The sequence below is a fragment of the Charadrius vociferus genome, unplaced genomic scaffold, assembly GCF_000708025.1.
Source record: "Charadrius vociferus isolate BGI_N301 unplaced genomic scaffold, ASM70802v2 scaffold917, whole genome shotgun sequence".
NCBI lineage: Eukaryota > Metazoa > Chordata > Aves > Charadriiformes > Charadriidae > Charadrius > Charadrius vociferus.
In genome coordinates, this window is record NW_009649175.1 from 1,200,091 (window position 1) to 1,218,225 (window position 18,135).

At 44.1% G+C, this 18,135-nt stretch overlaps 2 protein-coding genes across 4 annotated transcripts in view; one reads left to right on the top strand and one right to left on the bottom strand.

Annotated features, from left to right (window-relative positions):
• CIT (citron rho-interacting serine/threonine kinase) overlaps positions 1–3,836 on the top strand; it is a 72,057-nt gene extending 68,221 nt beyond the window's left edge. For both annotated transcript variants that reach the window (XM_009888597.1, XM_009888598.1), the window contains 6 exons: positions 99–227; positions 1,091–1,171; positions 1,775–1,853; positions 1,970–2,152; positions 2,978–3,281; positions 3,775–3,836. In XM_009888597.1, the coding sequence (XP_009886899.1) occupies positions 99–227; positions 1,091–1,171; positions 1,775–1,853; positions 1,970–2,152; positions 2,978–3,281; positions 3,775–3,798 (800 nt within the window). In that variant the 3' untranslated portion in view covers positions 3,799–3,836. The remainder of the gene's footprint in view (positions 1–98; positions 228–1,090; positions 1,172–1,774; positions 1,854–1,969; positions 2,153–2,977; positions 3,282–3,774) is intronic.
• A 6,918-nt stretch (positions 3,837–10,754) lies between these two features.
• On the bottom strand, positions 10,755–17,419 carry PRKAB1 (protein kinase, AMP-activated, beta 1 non-catalytic subunit). 2 transcript variants are annotated; one of them, XM_009888600.1, is made up of 8 exons: positions 17,373–17,419; positions 16,911–17,085; positions 15,891–16,057; positions 14,162–14,255; positions 13,050–13,164; positions 11,640–11,773; positions 11,057–11,125; positions 10,755–10,978 (listed from the first exon to the last, which is right to left on the bottom strand). In XM_009888600.1, the coding sequence occupies exons 2-8, from the start codon at positions 17,073–17,075 to the stop codon at positions 10,901–10,903; spliced, it is 822 nt and encodes a 273-aa protein (XP_009886902.1). In that variant the 5' UTR covers positions 17,076–17,085; positions 17,373–17,419; the 3' UTR covers positions 10,755–10,900. The 2 variants fall into 2 exon arrangements, with proteins under 2 accessions (XP_009886902.1, XP_009886901.1); XM_009888599.1 differs by lacking the exon at positions 17,373–17,419 and having other exon boundaries at positions 10,901–10,978; positions 13,044–13,164; positions 16,911–17,075.
• Positions 17,420–18,135: the final 716 nt, after the last annotated feature.

Genomic DNA, 18,135 nt, shown 5'->3' on the forward strand with positions numbered 1-18,135 from the left:
CAAGTGTCTCCACAGATTCATTTGGTGGGGCTTTTCTAAAGCAATTTAGAAAAAAAAGTTGGTGCTGATCAAGCTGTTTTTCTCTGTTCTCTTTGCAGAGTTTCTGGATAAAAATGACCACACTTTGGCCTCTGCTGTGTTTGCTGCTTCCACCAACAGTTTTCCAGTCAGTATCATCCAAGTGAACCCAACAGGGCAGAGGGAGGAGTATCTGCTGTGTTTCCATGGTAAGTGTGGGGTATGGTCGTGCAGTTGTTGCGCTACAACTGCTCTCTTTGGTACGCAAACTGTCAGAAGGTACCCAAGTAGTGTTGTAAAGGAAAGCTGAACAGAGTTGACTTTCTAGTACCTGGTAACAAAGATTTTATGGAGGCTGTGAATCTAAAGGCCCTGGAAGAGTTGTGGCTGGTGGTTTAAACAGTAAAACGCACAGGGTGTTGGCACTAAAATAGCACTTACTGCTCCATTCTGCTGAGGTGCTTTTGGTCAGCTTGCTTCTGGCTTACAGGTTCTCAGTGCCTGTGGCTCAGTTGGCACAAGTAGGCTTCTGTGCCTAAGGGGAGGGATTGCACGCAGTGTTAAGTGCAACAGGTGTTTGGTTATCTTGATAAAATGTTAAGGGGTTTTCAAACTTTGGCGTTCTTGTCTGGTTTCCATACAGACAGATGAGACCTCTTAATCTTCTTGTGATGAAATAGAAGAGGGTGGGGTTTTATTTGGTATAGCTGCTTTTGTTGGCCCTCTAGGATAGTGTCACAGAAATGCACAGGAAGTCTTCAAAAGCCCACTCGCAGTAATTTTGAGTGAGTTGGGGTAGGAGTCTCGTAGTCTTCCCAGCTGTAGATTAGCCAATAACCTTACCTTAATTGGTACAGAGACTGAGAATTGCAGTACCTTTTGGTACTGGAAGTACTCTTACATGTATCCAATTCAGTGTCAATTAGAGTAATTCACGTCGCACGGGGATTTGGAAGATAGTAATCACCATGTCCCTGCTAAAAAGCCCAGGGTCAGTCACCTGTGTCCGTTTAAAAATAAATCAGTAAAATTCGGGTGCGTGCTCATGATATGACATTCCTTTCCTTGACAGAGTTTGGTGTCTTTGTGGATTCCTATGGAAGACGCAGTAGGACAGATGACCTGAAATGGAATCGCTTGCCTTTAGCTTTTGGTAGGTGTTGAAGGACGTTCGCTTGGATTATAGGAATTACTGAAACTGGGAAGTAACTTTGTGGGACAGGTGTTTTTCACTCAGCAGTTCTGTTCCCTCTTCCCTGGCCCAATTCTCCCAGAAACTAATGTGATTTTCCCATGATTTAAGATCATTATAAATCCAAATGGCAAATCTTCTGCAGTATAAACAAGTTGAGAAAAACTAAACCTTAATGTTCCTAGTCTGACAGTGATTGAACTGGATGGTGGAATTTTTAATGATGCTTGGAAATTTCTGAAATAGTCAAGAATATATAATGTCAGTGTGGTTCCCTCAGGCCTTTCCCACTACCTAATGGGATTCTGTTAACAGTCTGTTTGTAATGCCTTTTTCATGATACTTCGGTTAGTGTAATTCTTGAGATACAGATAGTTTCAAAGTAACAATTTTTTTAGCTTGCATCTCCCTATTTAGTAATAGGGTCTATGTCTTATTACAGAAAATGTATTCCCTTAGTTTTCCCAAGGGGCTGTGAGGCTCTGTTGTGCTTAGTGATGCTTTTTAGAAGTTTTTAATGGAGAATTTTATTTTGGTTTTCCTCCCTCTGTGATGTTCCTTCAGCCTACAGGGAGCCCTATCTGTTCGTGACCCACTTCAATTCCCTTGAAGTGATCGAGATTCAGGCACGAGCTTCTCTAGGGTAAGTTGTTCTCGTTTCATTACTTTGAACAGCGAGTGCTGCAAGAATACGTGTACTTACCCCAAAAAGGTGCAGTGTTGTCATTGTAAAGACTTTTCTCCTGCAATTTTACCCAGAACTCCTGCACGAGCCCACTTGGAGATACCAAACCCACGGTATCTAGGGCCTGCAATTTCATCTGGAGCTATCTACTTGGCCTCCTCCTACCAAGACAAATTAAGGGTGATTTGCTGTAAGGGCAATCTAGTGAAGGAGACCAACAATGAGCAGCACCACAGAGGATCTTCTGCTACTCGCAGGTATGAAGAAGTCCATGTGTAATGGTTCTCGTGTACCTCGTAAGGAAACTTTGCTCCAGCTGGCTTTCCCCCCCCCCCATTGTAATGCTGGAATGGAACAAGGAGTAGAGTCACCGATGTTTTAAAATCCAGAAGGCAAAGAAACTCTGTAGGGATGTGTGGGTAATCTCCTCCACAAATGCTTTGTGATCTTCAGCTGCTTTCCTTTTATGTTGTGAGATAGCTGTGACTTCAAAGCCTGGTGAGCTTCGATGCTATTGATATGACAGTAAACACTGAATGACTGTAACAATCTCTAAAGCAAGAGCCCCTTCCTCTTAAATAACGAGTAAGCCTTAGGGAGACGGCGTTGGGAAGTTGTGGTGTGATCTTGTTCTGTTCAGCAGAACAGCGATGCTTCGGTCAGGTGAATAAAAACTATGCCACTGTGCACTGGAAACTGAGGCTTGTAGCTCATCCTAACCTGGCCTGAACATCCTGAAGTTACTAAACATTTTGTATGTGAAAAGGCACATATCAAATTTTAGTGTACTTTTATATGGAAAAGTATACTGCTTAGGTATGTGAAAATGGGTACTTTTGTGGCTGGATACACAGACACGACTTACATTAGCAATTCATTAAGCACTTCACTAGTGTTGCTAATATAATGAATACTCAGCTCTCAGAATATCTCTGCACTTTTCATCCTGGCTCAGGGAGGTCTGGTGCTTTTTCACCTGAACACTACTGGGTGTTTGGGGAAAGTTACATTTTTGCTAAAAGAAAATGTAACGTGAGGTTTTTGTCGCTCAGCTGTTCGCGTCCATTATTTTTGAATGACAGTAGCCCTAACAAGAGAGGTCCGCCCACATACAACGAGCACATAACCAAGCGGGTAGCATCAAGCCCAGGACCACCGGAAGGTCCAAGCCACCCTCGAGAACCAAGCACACCACATCGGTACCGCGAGGGAAGGACAGAGCTGCGGAGGGACAAGTCACCTGGGCGACCGCTGGAGAGGGAGAAATCTCCAGGCCGGCTTCTGAGCACCCGCAGAGAAAGGTCCCCTGGAAGACTGTTTGAAGAGAGCAGCCGAGGACGAATGCCTGTGAGTGGTGCCAGAACTCCTCTTGCTCAAGTCAATAAGGTAAGTCAGGAGTGCGGAGAACCTTTCTGTTCTCAGGAAAAGGCATGGGAAGGGCTGATGGGACTGTAAAGTACAAGGGCACATCAAATCTCCCCCCCCTCAACATCTGTTAAATCAGAGCACATACGGTGTAACTCACTGGCCCTCGGAACACCTTCCCTTGTGCTAGTTCTGTAACTGCAAAAGCAGCTTGACTTTAGCGACAGGCTAAAGTCCTCTAGATCTGAAAGCAAAGGTGCAGTTACCAATAGAAATCAAGTTACTACGGACTTGAAGGGGGATGATGGCTGGGGAAAGGAACGTGGGAGCCTGCTGTGTTCAGGGATGCTGATAGTACTTGCCTGTGTCAGAATTATGCCGCCTAGAAGCAAGCAGGGATACAGCACTCGCTCAGCGGTAGCGGCACTCGTTAGGTGATGTACTGCTGCTGGCACCTGTGCATATGTGAGAAAAATAAGTGCAACCTGTAACTGTCATTTTATTTCCCTGCCAGGTCTGGGACCAGTCATCAGTGTAAGTCTCAGCTAGACAAAGTTACTCATCTTGACCTGCAGGAAAAAAAAGGAAATATACTGAGTATATGCACTCCATATGTCTGCTGCCCAGTTACCAAAACAGCATTCCTGGGCCAAAGCTAGCTCCGCATCGGGAGACGTGACGCTTTTGAAGATTGTTCGCATCTCAGTTAATTTCTCTGCACTTTCCTGCGCTCCTGTTTTTGCACTTTGTACTACTGTTACTCTTTCAAGCAGTTCATGAACTTTTTGTATTCACTTTAGTCCCTAGTAGTTCACTGAGGAAAATAAATGGGACTAGAGTCCCACCCCAGGTCTTTAATGTGGTTAGCACCCCTTACCAGATAATTGATCATAGTTCTGAGACATGCTGGGAATTCCTGATGGCCTGGAAACAGAAGGGCCAAGGTGAGTGAGTCTTTCAATAGAAGGTGTGATTGGATATTCTCTACAGAACACAACAAAAATTGCTTCCTATTAGTCCGTTCACCTGCCACTTCTGAAAGTTATTTTGTTCTCACTGAAATTGCTCTAGAGCAGCTCTGACAGGGAGGGAAGAACCCTGCTTTAAACGATCCCATGTGCCCGGCCCTGAGACAAAGTGCATTACCTATAAGCTACTGGGGTGTAAGACTTTATCCAGGTCTTCTGCATGACAGTTCACTGCATGCTGCTGCACCATCACTGGCTGCTCTCTCCTTTTAGGTTGCTTTGCTGAGTAGTGTATTGTACCTCACTTGTAAATTAACTGAAACCTTTAGATTACGCTGCAAAATAACCGTTAATTACTCTGGAAATTTGGCAAAGAAGAGTTAACAAGCCTTATTCTATGACAAGAATTGCAGTCACGCTCGTGTTCTCCTCTCAGCACTGAACATGGTCCCTTTAGACGTGACACCGTAGTCCTGACAGTCCCGCGTTCCCCAGAGAGACGAGCAGCCCAGGGCTGGCTCCTCCCGTGAGCTGTAACTTGTCGTACAATAAGAACCAAATGTCATGGCACAAGAGGATACTCACAATGAACAGCTTTAGCGGTTACTCAACACACCTCCGCCTTTGCTTCTGCGTATCTAACCTCAAGCCATTTATTGCTTTCTATTCTCTTTTGCTGTGAACATGAAGCAGAGAGCAAATGATTTTCAAAGCAGGTTTTGACCATTCAATCTGCAATAGCAAGATTCTAAGTGAACAACCATGTTCTTTACAACTGGAAAGAGCAAAACTGCATCCAATCTTCCCTTGGCCACACTCTTAAACTCCTGCTAGTCCCTTGCAAGCCTGTGCTAACCCTGTTCTAGAAACCCATAAAAATTCAAATGCCTTGTCAGTGTCCTTTGGCGAGTTTCATGAATATTGTATTCCGTTCTCTTGTCTGTTGGGTTGTTTTAGATCAGATGATTTGGCAGGAAACTTGCTGAAAGTTTTTGTCTCCTGGTCTGAATATTTGGAAAGGTCACTGAGATCAGTCTTCAAATCTTTGCATCTCATGGAAGATCTTCAAGACCTCAGAAATGGGCTTGTTGAGTCCTGAAAGTGTATCTCTTGTGTCTTGTTCGTGAAATGCTTCCTGCTATAGAAATAGCTCAAAGGACTGTACATATTTACAAGAAACTTTATATTCGTAACAAAAGGGAATTGAATTGGTTTCTACTTTTTTATTGTAAACTGTGCGTTTTTCAACACTAGCTTTTTGTTTTAACGGTGGTTGTGGACAGCCATCTTCAGACACTGGAGGGGCCTAAGCTTAGTCCTCCTGCTCCCATGAAGAAATATTGTAACATTAAATTGCAATTGAAGCTTGTTAGCATCAATGAGGTTTTAGGTCTCTAAAAGTACAGGATTTTTCTTCATTACCTTTTTATTATCGACAAGGGAGGGAACCAGAGTGACAGTTCAAAGCTCCACCTGGAAAGTATTGAACTTTGTTGTTGAACAATAACCAAATAAAACAAATAACTATCTCGACTGGCATGGTGAAATGAACGCTTCCTTCTATGTAGAGTTACACCCAGCCATCCTGCCACTGCACCCAGCGTTAGAGGCTGTGTAATCTGTAGGCGTGAAAGCTTACCAAAGAGCTAACCTTGACAATATTTAGCATTTTAATAGTTGTTATTCCCTGAACAAGTAGAGTAAGTGGCTTCACAAAAACAAAGCATGTTCATATGAACTAAAACAGGTGGATTTGTCCAAATATTTTACTATAGCAGCAGTCAGCTGCAAACACCTACAGCTAAATTCTGCCCTCACATAGGTAACTAGTGCTATGGGTAGAGGTAAGACGCCTGTGAGTATCTGGGAAAACACTCTCGCCCTGGTAAATGACCCACACATCTTCAGCTGGAAAAAACCATCTAATTAACAATAGTGTGATCTAATGACAGGTTTGGGATTTATCCCAGCAGTGTACTGGTAGCAAAGCGGACGGAGATAGTTACTCATCCCACTGCTGTAATATGCTGGTGCTTTAAGGCCTAATAGCTGCAACTTTAAAAAAAAAAAAAAAAAATCACAAACCAAGTCAGATTGAGTACAACCTGCAGAGTTACTGTACAGCTTAACTTACACCTGCTGGGAAAACTTGCTAGATCAGACTTAAATGTAAATACATCTATTTTTAACTGAACCAGTTTTTACAGGGTCTGAAGTATTCTTTCACAGGAAGAGGTTTTTAATATTCACACTGCTGCCTACAGTAACTTAATTTGTCCTCCTACTGTTCAGTGTTTTTGGGTTTGTGCACATAGCCGCCCCCTTACCCCCAATAAAGGGCTTGTTGGAGGGTGTGTGGGTGGGTTACTAATAGCTCCTCTTACATTTTGGTCTACATGACATTCTTCATGAAAATGCTCTACATAAAACCCAAGCTGCTTGATTTATCTATTGTGCCTACTATCTGATGTATATGATGAAATGCTAACTTGTTAAATGTTCCTTTATTTCTATTTTACTGTGCACAAAGAATACTTATTTAAAGCTCATTGTTGCAGTCCTATGATGCATGATCAGAATTGTAACAAAACTAAAATAATCCAGAAACTGGTGGAGTAAAAAAAAAATATTTATCGAGCCTTTTGATTACCAAGAACCCTGCACAAATCCACTGTCAGCTTGACCACCACACGCTGTGCTGAAATTTAGGGGGTTGGGGAGGGCAGAGAGCTCTTGTTATTCCTGCCGTAGACACAGAATGTAACGGCTTACTCAAGAGTCCCCAAAATGACTGTAACAAAAGTCTCTGCATCTACCTTAAAAAAAATGTGCTCTCCTAGCAACAGCCAAGAATAAACATAACAGCACAGACTGTGAGATGTGGGTGGGGAATGTAAGTGAGCTAATAAATCCAACTCTTGATCCAGCTTTTGCCTTTGGAGGGATTTGATTCATCCCATTACAATAAGGGAACACAGTGTGATTAATCTAATTCATTCACCTGTCAAGCAGAAAACAACCTGCAGAAAAAAAACCCACCACCAAAACAACAAACGACTCGCAACCCCCACAAAACCCAACCCACAGCAAAACCAACTCCAGCCAGTGCTCCTGCGATGCTCCTGCTGAGAGAAAGGGCTGTGGGGGGTGAGGCTCACCTGGAGGAAGGTTGTGGCTCCTGGGAGCTGTTAGCTGAGGGCACGGGTGCCGGGGAACATGGCACCTTGTCACGGTGCCCTGCCTCTGGCTGGAAGAGGCCCCGGGGCAGCTGCACTCGCTCCCCTAGACGTGCTGTGAAAGGTGGTGGGATCACAGTACTCACTCAGTGGGGCATGGGGCTGCTTGCTGGGAACAAAGCCCGGGCCCCTGGCCGTGGTTTCTGAGGGAAACAAACTGGGGTTTGGGGCTGCACACCAACTGCGTGTTACCCTCTGAGACAGGGCTACAGGCTGCAGAAAAAGAGAAGGTCTATAAAATATTTGGTTCTGTTCTCTGGTTCCACCATTTCATCACTGATGAAAAGCCTGGAGTGAGTCAGGCGTACATGTAATTGGGGAAAAGAAAATCCACAAAGTTCTCAGCAACTAATGATAAATACTGTTCAGTTTTGCATACTTTCACCTTCCCTTCTGTTAGCTGTTTCTGCTTCTTTAGTCTTTGACTTGTGAAAAATTGGTTTTGCAACCGAAAAGAAAAAAATTATTAAGCTACCTCTAAGCTCCTCTCTTCTAGTAAAATAATTAATTCTAGGTCATTCAGATAAAAAACTTGTGGTATCATTTCCCTGCTGGTGTTAAAAGCATTTAAGAGGCCTCTCTGCACGATGTTTGTCTGCCAATACACACTCACATCTACTTTGCTTTCAACACAGCTGAACAATCCCCTCCACCACTTGCCTCACCTCTGCTGATGCTTATCCTACCAAACAGACCCAGTCGGGCACAAACGCTGTCGCCTCCTTTGCTGCCACAGCACAGCCCCTCTGCTGGGCATCCTGCAGCCCCACAGCGAGCACCTGGGGCAGTTCCTGCCGGTGCCTTGGCCCACGGTGACAGGCCAAGTGCGCCCAGCCCATGGCCCACACGCCACACCTGTGGGATCTACACCCAGCAAAGCCACAAGCACAGCTGGGTACCGGCGCTCACCTGCCCCACCTGCCCCCAACGCCTTGCTCGGGCCACCTGAACAGCTCAAGACCCCACCACAGCACTTCTGCACAGTGGTGTCCTGTGTTACAAGTGCCGTGTGTTACAAGACATTGGGCACTAGCACACTGTTGTTGACACCACTCTGGAAGCAGGGAACAGACAAAGAATGGCTGTGCTCACGTTTATCTACCACCTTACACTTCTGCATTTTAACTTCCAGGCATTTTGACTCAGTGAGCTCACATTTCAACAAAAGGCAATCCTCCTATATCAGCTAACTGGAGCAGTTCCAACCCGCTCTCCCTTCTCTTCCACTGATGCATCTTTGTTTACTGCCCTGACACAACCAGCTCAAGCTAAAAGTAGCCTCTACCCACCTCCCCGCCCTGCACCCCAAAGCACACAGCCCTCCCTGCAGAACACGCTGCTCTGCAGGTACCAGCCCTGACCACAGCCCCATCCCTGCCCGCCTCACAAGGCAGCACTTCTGGGGCTAGTATTAGTGGGTGCAGGCTGTCCCCCCGCACAGCCTAATCCCCTGCCATACACCTGCCTGTGACACCGCAAACCGTGTCCACCACACAACCACGCGCTGTCAAGGAGAAAGGCTGAAAAAAAAAATAGTCTGCTTGAAGAGTGGCTGGCTGGGACAAAGAGAGGCTTCAGGCCAACAGCAAGCTTCTCAGCCTCCAGCTTCTCAGGAACTGATCGCTGGAGCTTGTAAGCAATTAGACTCTTGTTCTTCCTGAAAACTTTAGCTCACAAACACAGCCACCTCCCTCATCTTCTTCACTGATTAACTGCAAGTGAACAAAGCGTTTCAAGCATCTGTGAGTGAAAAGCTCGCACAATCCAACAAGCCATAAAACGGCAATCACAGGTTATAAAAAAATAACTGAAGACAGCTGAGGTTACCAAAGATGGGAAGGATAATAACACAGCAAGTCACCCCCTTTTGTTGAAAATATTTTATTTGTTTCTAAAGAGGCTGAAAACAAAAGCAATTCCGTATTTAAGAATACCAAATACTATCCATAGCACAGAATGAAGAAAGAGTTTTCAGAGAAACATTGCACTAGACCCAGATCGACTGAGCTACTCAGGATATTGCAACGAGGCTGGTGAACAGATCCGAGGAGGGCAAACCACCCTTCCACTGCGGCTGGTTCCACTGAACACTGGCTGCTGCAGCTTTCGGCCCCACAGAGAAGACTCCTTACCGATTTGTGCAATGTGCTGTTCCCCACGCTGGGCCGGGGGCTGGTTACCATTGGCACAGTCACTGGCACTCTCGGGCACCAAAAAACCAAACAGCGGGAAGGACCCAGCAGGTCACCCCCTGAGCCGGTTCCTCCAGGACAGGCCCGAGGCACGCTGGCAGGCAGTTTTGCATTAATGTTGCATTTGTTTTGGGATAAAACAGGCTGCGAGTACCAAGCACAGGCAACCTGGCGTTACTGTAATCACTTAGCAAATATAAACAATAAAAAGTTGCAGAGATCCCCACAGTCCTGGCTGCGGAAGCACCAGGGATTTTACACCCACGGTCAACGCTGCAACCTGGAGCGGAGGCCCAGCCCGAGCCCTGGGCACAGAAGGCGCAGTGCTGCTCTATCCGGCACGCTGCAACTGCTTACACCGAGGGGCAAGTTTGGCCACTGCGAAACAGGTGACCGACAGTCACCTTCAGGCTGTTACTGAAGAACCAATCCCTAAACAGAATACATCGATTTCCTTACAACTACCTAGCCCAGCCTAAGGAAATCCTTATCAGTAACAGCGAGAGAAATTGGTCTCAGAAAGCAGATTACTGCAAGACACGTTTATGATTTACAGAAAAAAACAGCCATTAAAAACAATTGTCTTTACCAGAAATTCCACAGGGGAAAAGTTGTATTTCAGTTCTCATGAAGAGAAAAACTACAGAGCTATTCACAGTAGAAACAGTGCACCCCGGTCTACCGTAAAATAAAAATGAGCTTGTAGGTGATTGTGTCGCTGATTTTAGCCTAGAAAGGCTGCTACAAAAAGAACATCAATATTCACACTTATTCCAGCCATGCAAGTTTGGAACTTGCTACTGAAATAATTGCGTGTTTGATGAGTTATGAAAGCAGTAATGGGCTTGCTTTTGCCGAGCGTTGAGTTCAAGTAAGATTCCACAAGAATCCTGAACTTTCTAGACTTTGGGCTGGCTTGTTTATTCCGTACAGTCTGCCTCACTGCTAAAGCTCTTTAATCTGTTGCTGCCCTCACATTTTTCAGCCTAATGAAATTTGTGGGTTTTTAACCGAGCTGACAATGGGCACTGACACCGTTGCCATCTGTCTAGTTGCCACAAAGCTGCGATCTCCAAGAACTTCCAAGGTGGGACTGGAAAAATAAGGCAAATATAGGAGAACTTGGAAGTCTCAGAAACAATATGAAATGAGAGTTCATTTGCTACAGCACAGAGCAGGAATACATTTGGTTAAGAGAAGAATTTTTTTTCTGAGACAGCATTGGTCACAAACTACTATCATGTTCATATTGGCTTGTACAGCAAAGTAGTCACATATTTCTTCTTGTAACGATGCGTAGCACTAAGCACCATCACTCCATCCTACAGGAGATGGAAAACAAGTGAGAAACACAGTTATCCAAAAGCTGCAAGTGTGAAGAACATGCCCTGGCCTCTCACCTTGATAGAAAGTGCGTAGAGGTGGTTCAACATGACATGGTTGGGTTCAGGGAGTAGAGCAGGATCGCACTGGAGAAAAAGAGAAAGCGAGACAGTGTGAAAATAACAGAACTCACAGTTTACTCATCACAGCTGATGGGTGATAAACACTGTCTGTAACTGGCCATACCCTCAAATACATCACATGGCTTCTTACGCTGAGTCCATCAACAAACATAGCCAAAGCTTCAGAACAATTCAAGATCCCTCCAGGGTGAAACCCTCTGCACCCTCACTGTGACTGTGAAACACACCTCAATTATTTCTGATGTGCTTCTGACCTTTTAGTAGTGTTCCAGTGAGAAGATTAGGGTTTCTGGGAGTAAAATAACAATCTAGTTTTCTTTTCAATTTTGAAGAGAGACAAGTAGAAAAACAAATTTACTTCAGATGAATCCCTCTGTGCACACGTAATAAGGAATTTACCAACATGGCAACTATTCTAAGGTTTTTCCTAAACTGTCGCCTGTCTGTACCCTGATATTTTCCCCATCTGTTCACACCCTCAAGGCCATTATTAAGCAAAAAAACCTGATGTACTCACAGAAATGCCTGTGTCCTTATTCAGGATGACCTGCAGCAGGTGGGGGGGAAGAATAGGTGGTGATTTAAAGCGCTCCTCTGCCTTACAAACATAGGGCTCCTGGTGGTACGGTCCTGGGGGTGAACTTGACAACTCTGCCAGAGAGATGTTAAATATTTATTCTTAAATAGTCTGTAAGAATATCTGCTCTTTATAGGTACGTTTTTAGTGGTACTGCAAGTCGATTTTTATGTCCAGGAACACGCGGCCAGAAGAAATCAATGGCATGTAGATACCAGAACTGCAGCAGCTGATGCAGGGCCAGAGGATTAGTCACTGCCCAAGAAGCGATTTAAGATGCCTGAAGTCTGTCTGACCTGAGACTAGCTGTGAGGATGTGGGAGGCGGAGTTCTGAGGGCCCCACTGCACTCCAGAACGTCACTGTTATCTCTGCCCAGCAAACACTTAATAGCAAACACTGCTCCACAATGTTACCTCCATGGCAGGCACTAAAGCCATGGTACACACAGGTAAAAGGCAGGTATTCTTCCTGGGCAGGGACAGGGTAATAGAAAGAGCTCTTCAGAGCCTAAAGCAATGTAAGAAAAGGTTGTTACAGCACATGGCAGGGAGGCATCTACTACATCTACTAGGATCTCCTCCTGGCTTCTTGCACTGTCCAAGTCTCACAAATCACACTCCTTCTCCAAAAAGGCTTTCTCCAGGAGAAAGTGGCACATAGCAAAACGCAACCAAGCACACCTTCTGCCTCACATTCAAAGGACGGGTCTTCTGAAGGAGGATTTAAGATACTATTTCAATCATAGTCTCGATCCCTACAAAGGTCTATAAAGAACAAGTGGCAAGGCTGATCTCAGAAATAACTCAAGCTAAATCTTATTATCTCTTGTCTTACACAAGAATACGAAACTTAAGGAAAAAATATCATTTTTATATTATTCTAAGATATAGCTCAATTATACTAAACTGAGAGCCTATAACATATTCCTGAGCCTATGTCAGCACTACTAAGATATATCTAATTTCTACCTCTTGATGTGCAACTTCTGACCTCCTCGGCCCACCTCCTGAGCCCAGGAAGATGGTATTAGGAGCAGCATAGCCTGCCAACATTGGTTTGATGTTTTAAGGTAGAGATTGATCCACCGAGTGTGCCAAACCCAGCCATTTCACATCGCACAGGCAAACAAACAAAGCATCCATGACTTCCTCCTTATCAGATCTACAGTGACCTATGTTGCTCTGTCAGACACTTTCTCCTTTGTGCATTTGTGATTCCTGCACGCATCGACAGGGCCTGACAAAAGTGGAGATTAATCTATATCGGAGCTTTAACTCCAGATGAAAAGGAAAATGGAATTTTTAACAGCTCTAAAAGGTGCGATATAAAATTAGCAGTAAGCTCATACCAGACATGTCTGAACATTTTTGGGAGTCCACCATCAAAGCATCGAATACTTCAAAGTCAGTTTTCTTCACCTGTATGATGTTGTTGACGGTACCTAGCTGGCTGGTTACTACTGGCTAGGAAGAAACAAAATACAAAAGTCAGAATAAAAAGCTTGCAGAGCTATTAGATTCTCAAAACTACACAATCAGCATTAACAAGAATGAGATATATTGCTTTTAAAATATGCTAGTACCAGTTACGGAAAGAGCTCACCATTACTCAGTTAGTGTTAGGTTAAGGGCAAGTCCAGGATTTAGAACTGGGGGGATGCCTCTCAGTTCAACCTGCTATAGGTCCACAGCACTTGATAAATTCTTGGACTATAGATAAGGCTAGGAACAAGATTGGACTAAAGTTAACAGTGCTGACACAAGGAGCGTAAGCTTTACTTGTAGCTTCTACAGGGCTTTCAGAGCCAGGCTAAGACCTGCATGGCCTGATGTAGGACAGAGTATGGTTGGTATTGCTGGTTTACTACTAAAGCTAAGACTAGAGTCCAGGAGGTTCAAAGAGCTAAATTTACTGCAAGGTTTGCCAAGACAGCAAGAAGACTGGAACCAGCAGCTGTGAATGATTAGTTCTGAAGTGGGTAGGGACCGCTGGGCAGGCTAGGGTTAAAGCTCATTTTACAGCAGAGGAGGAAGAAAAGGCCTGGTAGATTTTGGCACAATTACTGGACTATGAAAAGATCTAGAGCAGCAATAGCAACATTCTGGCACGGAGAGCAAGTACAGCACAGAGAGATTTGGGCTGTCAGCAATGCTACAGTGCTTTAAAACACAGTTTGGCACTAGATGAGAAAAGCTCACCATCTCTTATAAACCAAGACCCAAGAGACCTTGTCACCTGTTTGTTACAAAATCTCCTGTCCTTTGAGGCCATCAGTCTGATGCCACCACCTAGGCCAGCTGGGGTGAGAAATCTCTTTCTCACCAGCTTAACAGTCAGTTTCTGTTGTTAACCAGTAAAAAACTTCTCGCTAAAAAGGCCAACTACTGGTAGAGAAACCAGCCAGTTCTGCATCTTCAGATGCCTCAATGAATAAACACAGTGAATCAAAGAATACATTACCTCTGAAGGATCGTGCGTCCACTGCCCATCCACAAAGAACTTGTACTGGTGCTCTCCTTCTGGCAGGTCCAGGATGGCCACAAAGTTATTGTGACTGGAATTTAAGACAAACAATCAGCCCTGAAATATTCTGAAAAGTACATCGATCTCTAAACTGTGACAAACACTGTAACACAGACTACAAGCCTACATACAAGAACTTAAAAAGGCAATGTCACGCTTACGGGAATCTCTGATGCAATCTAAAGGTAAAAGGTAAAGAATCAAACCAAGGTTAATGTTAACAATCATTTCTTCTGTGACAGTAAGTCCCAACACATTCAAAATCAGTATCCGCATTCCTGGAATGTGGATCGGCACTAAGCTTTTGTAAAGTCATCCTCACATCTTCACATTACTTGTTAGTACGCGAGACCTTATTTTATCTGCAAAACTCCTGTTGCTGGAACAACATCAGCTTACTCTTATTTCCTCGCCTTTCAGTATTTGCCATTGTAAATTGCATTTCAGAAATGACTATGAAATAAACGAACAATGAGTAGAAGATGAAAGCAGCAACTCAATACTTCTGAGTTACTTTGTGTCTGAAAAGCTGCTGCTTGGTAATTTTGACACTCCTGTGCTGTGAACTTCCTGATTCTTCAGAAGTCTTTACCAGCACCTTGAGGTGAGAAGCTGAGAAACAGTTGATGCTATGTGAACAATTCAAACAGGCCATATAACCCCAATATCTCTCTTTACTTCTTCTCAGGTAAGGAGCACGAGCGTACCATCACAAAGCTGGATTTGAAATTTCAGATTGGAATAATGAACTCTTCAACTTGAGCATATTTGATTCAGTAACATGATTTTATCCATTCAAATATCTCCTTTTCTAGAATACCTAATCTGACAAGAGACAAACTTCCCTTTTTTTTTTTTCTTCCAGTAAAGAGACATTTTTGTTGTTCTTCCAGATTCATTTCACCATTTCCCGTCTCCCACACTTTCCACTCAGACTATGACATTAAGGCCATTTCCACTGGCCTTTTTTCCAGCTCCTGTCTTGATAATTTATTTCACATTGTTCATGCACAGAACAGTCAGCCCATACCATTTCCTCAGGCAACTATGCTCCTCCCCCTCAAGTTTCCTAAGAAATTAAGACACATCTGCAACCATGACAATGCAGGTAGTCACTGAGATAAGAAACACCAGAAATTGGCAGGAGATCAATCGTTCATGGATATGTCATCATTGACAAACAACAGGACTCAGATCAACAGTTAAACTCAGACTCTCTGCCATCTGTTAAGTTTTAAGTTTTTGAGAAAACATTGGTTTAAATGAAATATTTCAAATGAAGAATTTGGACCCTTTGAGCTGGACAACAGCCAATGATATGGAACGAAAGTACATGTACCATCACAGACACTACGCTTAAAACCAACTTTACTTTAGACACCCAAACTCTACCCCAGATAGCAGACACTGCACAAGGATTGTTTCGGGTCATTCATGCATGATGCCTCACGAACAAACACTCCTTCAAAACTGACACACAGCTCAACTTACCTCCTGGGCCATCCAAGAATCAAAAAGCCAAATTCTCATCAAGGGCTTGACGAGAGAGGGAGGAAAGCAGTACATCCAAGCACAACATCAATCTATCAACTGACCACCTTTCTCACTGCACTACACATTGCCAGTCCACGGGAGTATCACCAACACAGCAGCAGCAGTTTATTACCTCCTTGTCAGAGGAATTTTACTCCAGTTGTTGAAGGACCCAGATAAATAAACTTCTTTCCCTCCTCCAGTCCAGCGAAAGACTGTTGGTCGAGCTTGAGTGGGAGTTTTATCATTCACTTCCAGGTCGTGTTGCCAAGCTAGGAATTCTTCTTTCTCCAAAGGAGCCTACAAACACAAAGTCTGAATCAAAAGGAATTCTTCCCTGGCAGGCTTAGACAACCCATGTTTTACTGAAGGCATTTTCACATCCAGGCACGATTCTCTAAGGTACAAGTTTACAAGTAGTTTTCACCAGATAAGAGATTAGAAACTGTGCATTTCTAGAAGCTGTTCTAAAGCTCATTTGCACAAATTCTGTGAAGATGTTAAAGTTGTCCAAATTTGCAGAAAGGGTAGAAGGCAAAATAATTCCCCTATCTCCAGCCTCTCTCTTAGGTTAAAAAGAAATTACTTGAGCTCACAAAAGTTTTCAAAATACACAGATATAAGAGAGAGAAAAATAATTAAGAAGAAATACACTTAAGAAGCATTTAGATTGTACATGTATCGTAGGCACAAAATTTGTAGTTGGCAGAAAGATTATGAGTTGTCTATAGGACACATCTCAAAATAAGTGCAATTTTCTTCTAGATATTCTTATGAAATATAATACACAGCAAGACGTTTCTAACAATCCACCTAATACTGAGCAAAAACCCCAGTTAACAGATCTTTCAATACGGAAAAACGTCACTAGTAGCTGCAAGACCATTAAGGATCCAAAGGAAGCTGGGGCACTGTACCTAGAACTTAGATTTTAGGGTTTCTACAATCAATTCTTGGTGGAAACCATGACATTACACTCAGTATATTTGCTTGAACTTCAACACAATATACCTCCTTAGCATAGGAAGCAAGGGACATTGTCAGTTTTGTGTGTAAACACAATAACAGAATTACTGAAGGTTGCCAACAGCACCACCACTGGACAGCACTCCCAAGCTAGTAATGTTAGAAGGCAAGAACAAACCAGCAATACCTTCATTTCCTCTGAATGGAACAAGTCCGCATCTTCAGGACTATCCATTAAAATTTTTGGTCTATCGCCCTCTTTCGTGCTGATGGCTCCTCCTGAGTTGTCACCTCGGGATGCTTTATGCCCATGACGCTCCAGTCCAGCTCGCTCACTGCTTGTGTTCCCCATTTTTAAAGACCTAAAAGAGCAGAAAAAGCCAGATCAGCACATGTACTTTTGCAGCCAGAACACCAGTAGGCAGGAAAGCAGGCTCATCAGTAGACCTGGTCTCTATTTCCGAGTTGAAAAGTGTAAGAAACATGATTAACCCAAAATGCTAGTGTCTTAAAATTATATCACGCTCAGAACAAAGGCACTAAATGACAATTTTTAGCTACTCTTGATAATGCGCTACAGTTCACTATCCTAGCATCTCTACAAGACTCAGCTGCTCTAGAGGTTGACCATGCAGATATCTGCCACTACAGCACACTGGTGTTCTGTCTTCCCAAGCTAAGTACTTTTTCTTCTGTCCTCTGAAACCCATGCGTGTAACATTCAGCTGAAACATCAGTAGAACTTTCTGTCCCAATACTTCAAAAAACAGCCTACTAGAAACGTGACTTCACTAGAAACTGAATTTATCTCAGGTGGCAACCTGCTGAGCATCCTTATAGTGGCTGGCTACGGCTCTAAAGCGCAAACAGCACAGTCCTGCTGGTGCTCCACTGGAGGCTTTTCTCTGGGAGAGGCAGGGGCCTGCTGTGCAAGAAACACGTCGCTTCTTCGCACTCCACTGCCTGTGTGGCCGTGTCCGCAGGGAGATGGGATAAGACTGGATGTGCATGCCACATTTTATCTGAAAGACTACTCAGAGGTGGCAAGCAGCAGCTCAGAGGTGGCCAAGGGCGGTGTAAGGTGGACCGTACACACAGGCCCTGCAGAGCGCCTAGGGGGTCCGTACAAGCACCTGTGTGGGATATTGCCCTGCATCCCATCAGCCCAAACTACGGACACAGCCCAACTTTCCGCTGTACAGATCTCTGCTCAGCCACAACCTGAAACCAGTCTCGGTGTGCACGGCTTAAGTAAATAAAAAACTAACTAACTAATTTAACTGGCACAATAAAAAATAAGCGTACACGCAAACATTAACTGGCTATACGAAGTTGCAACAGCTTTGTACGTTCCGTATCTTCTTCAAACAGCCGATCCCACGAGGCGGCCTTTCGCGAAGGCCCACACGGGA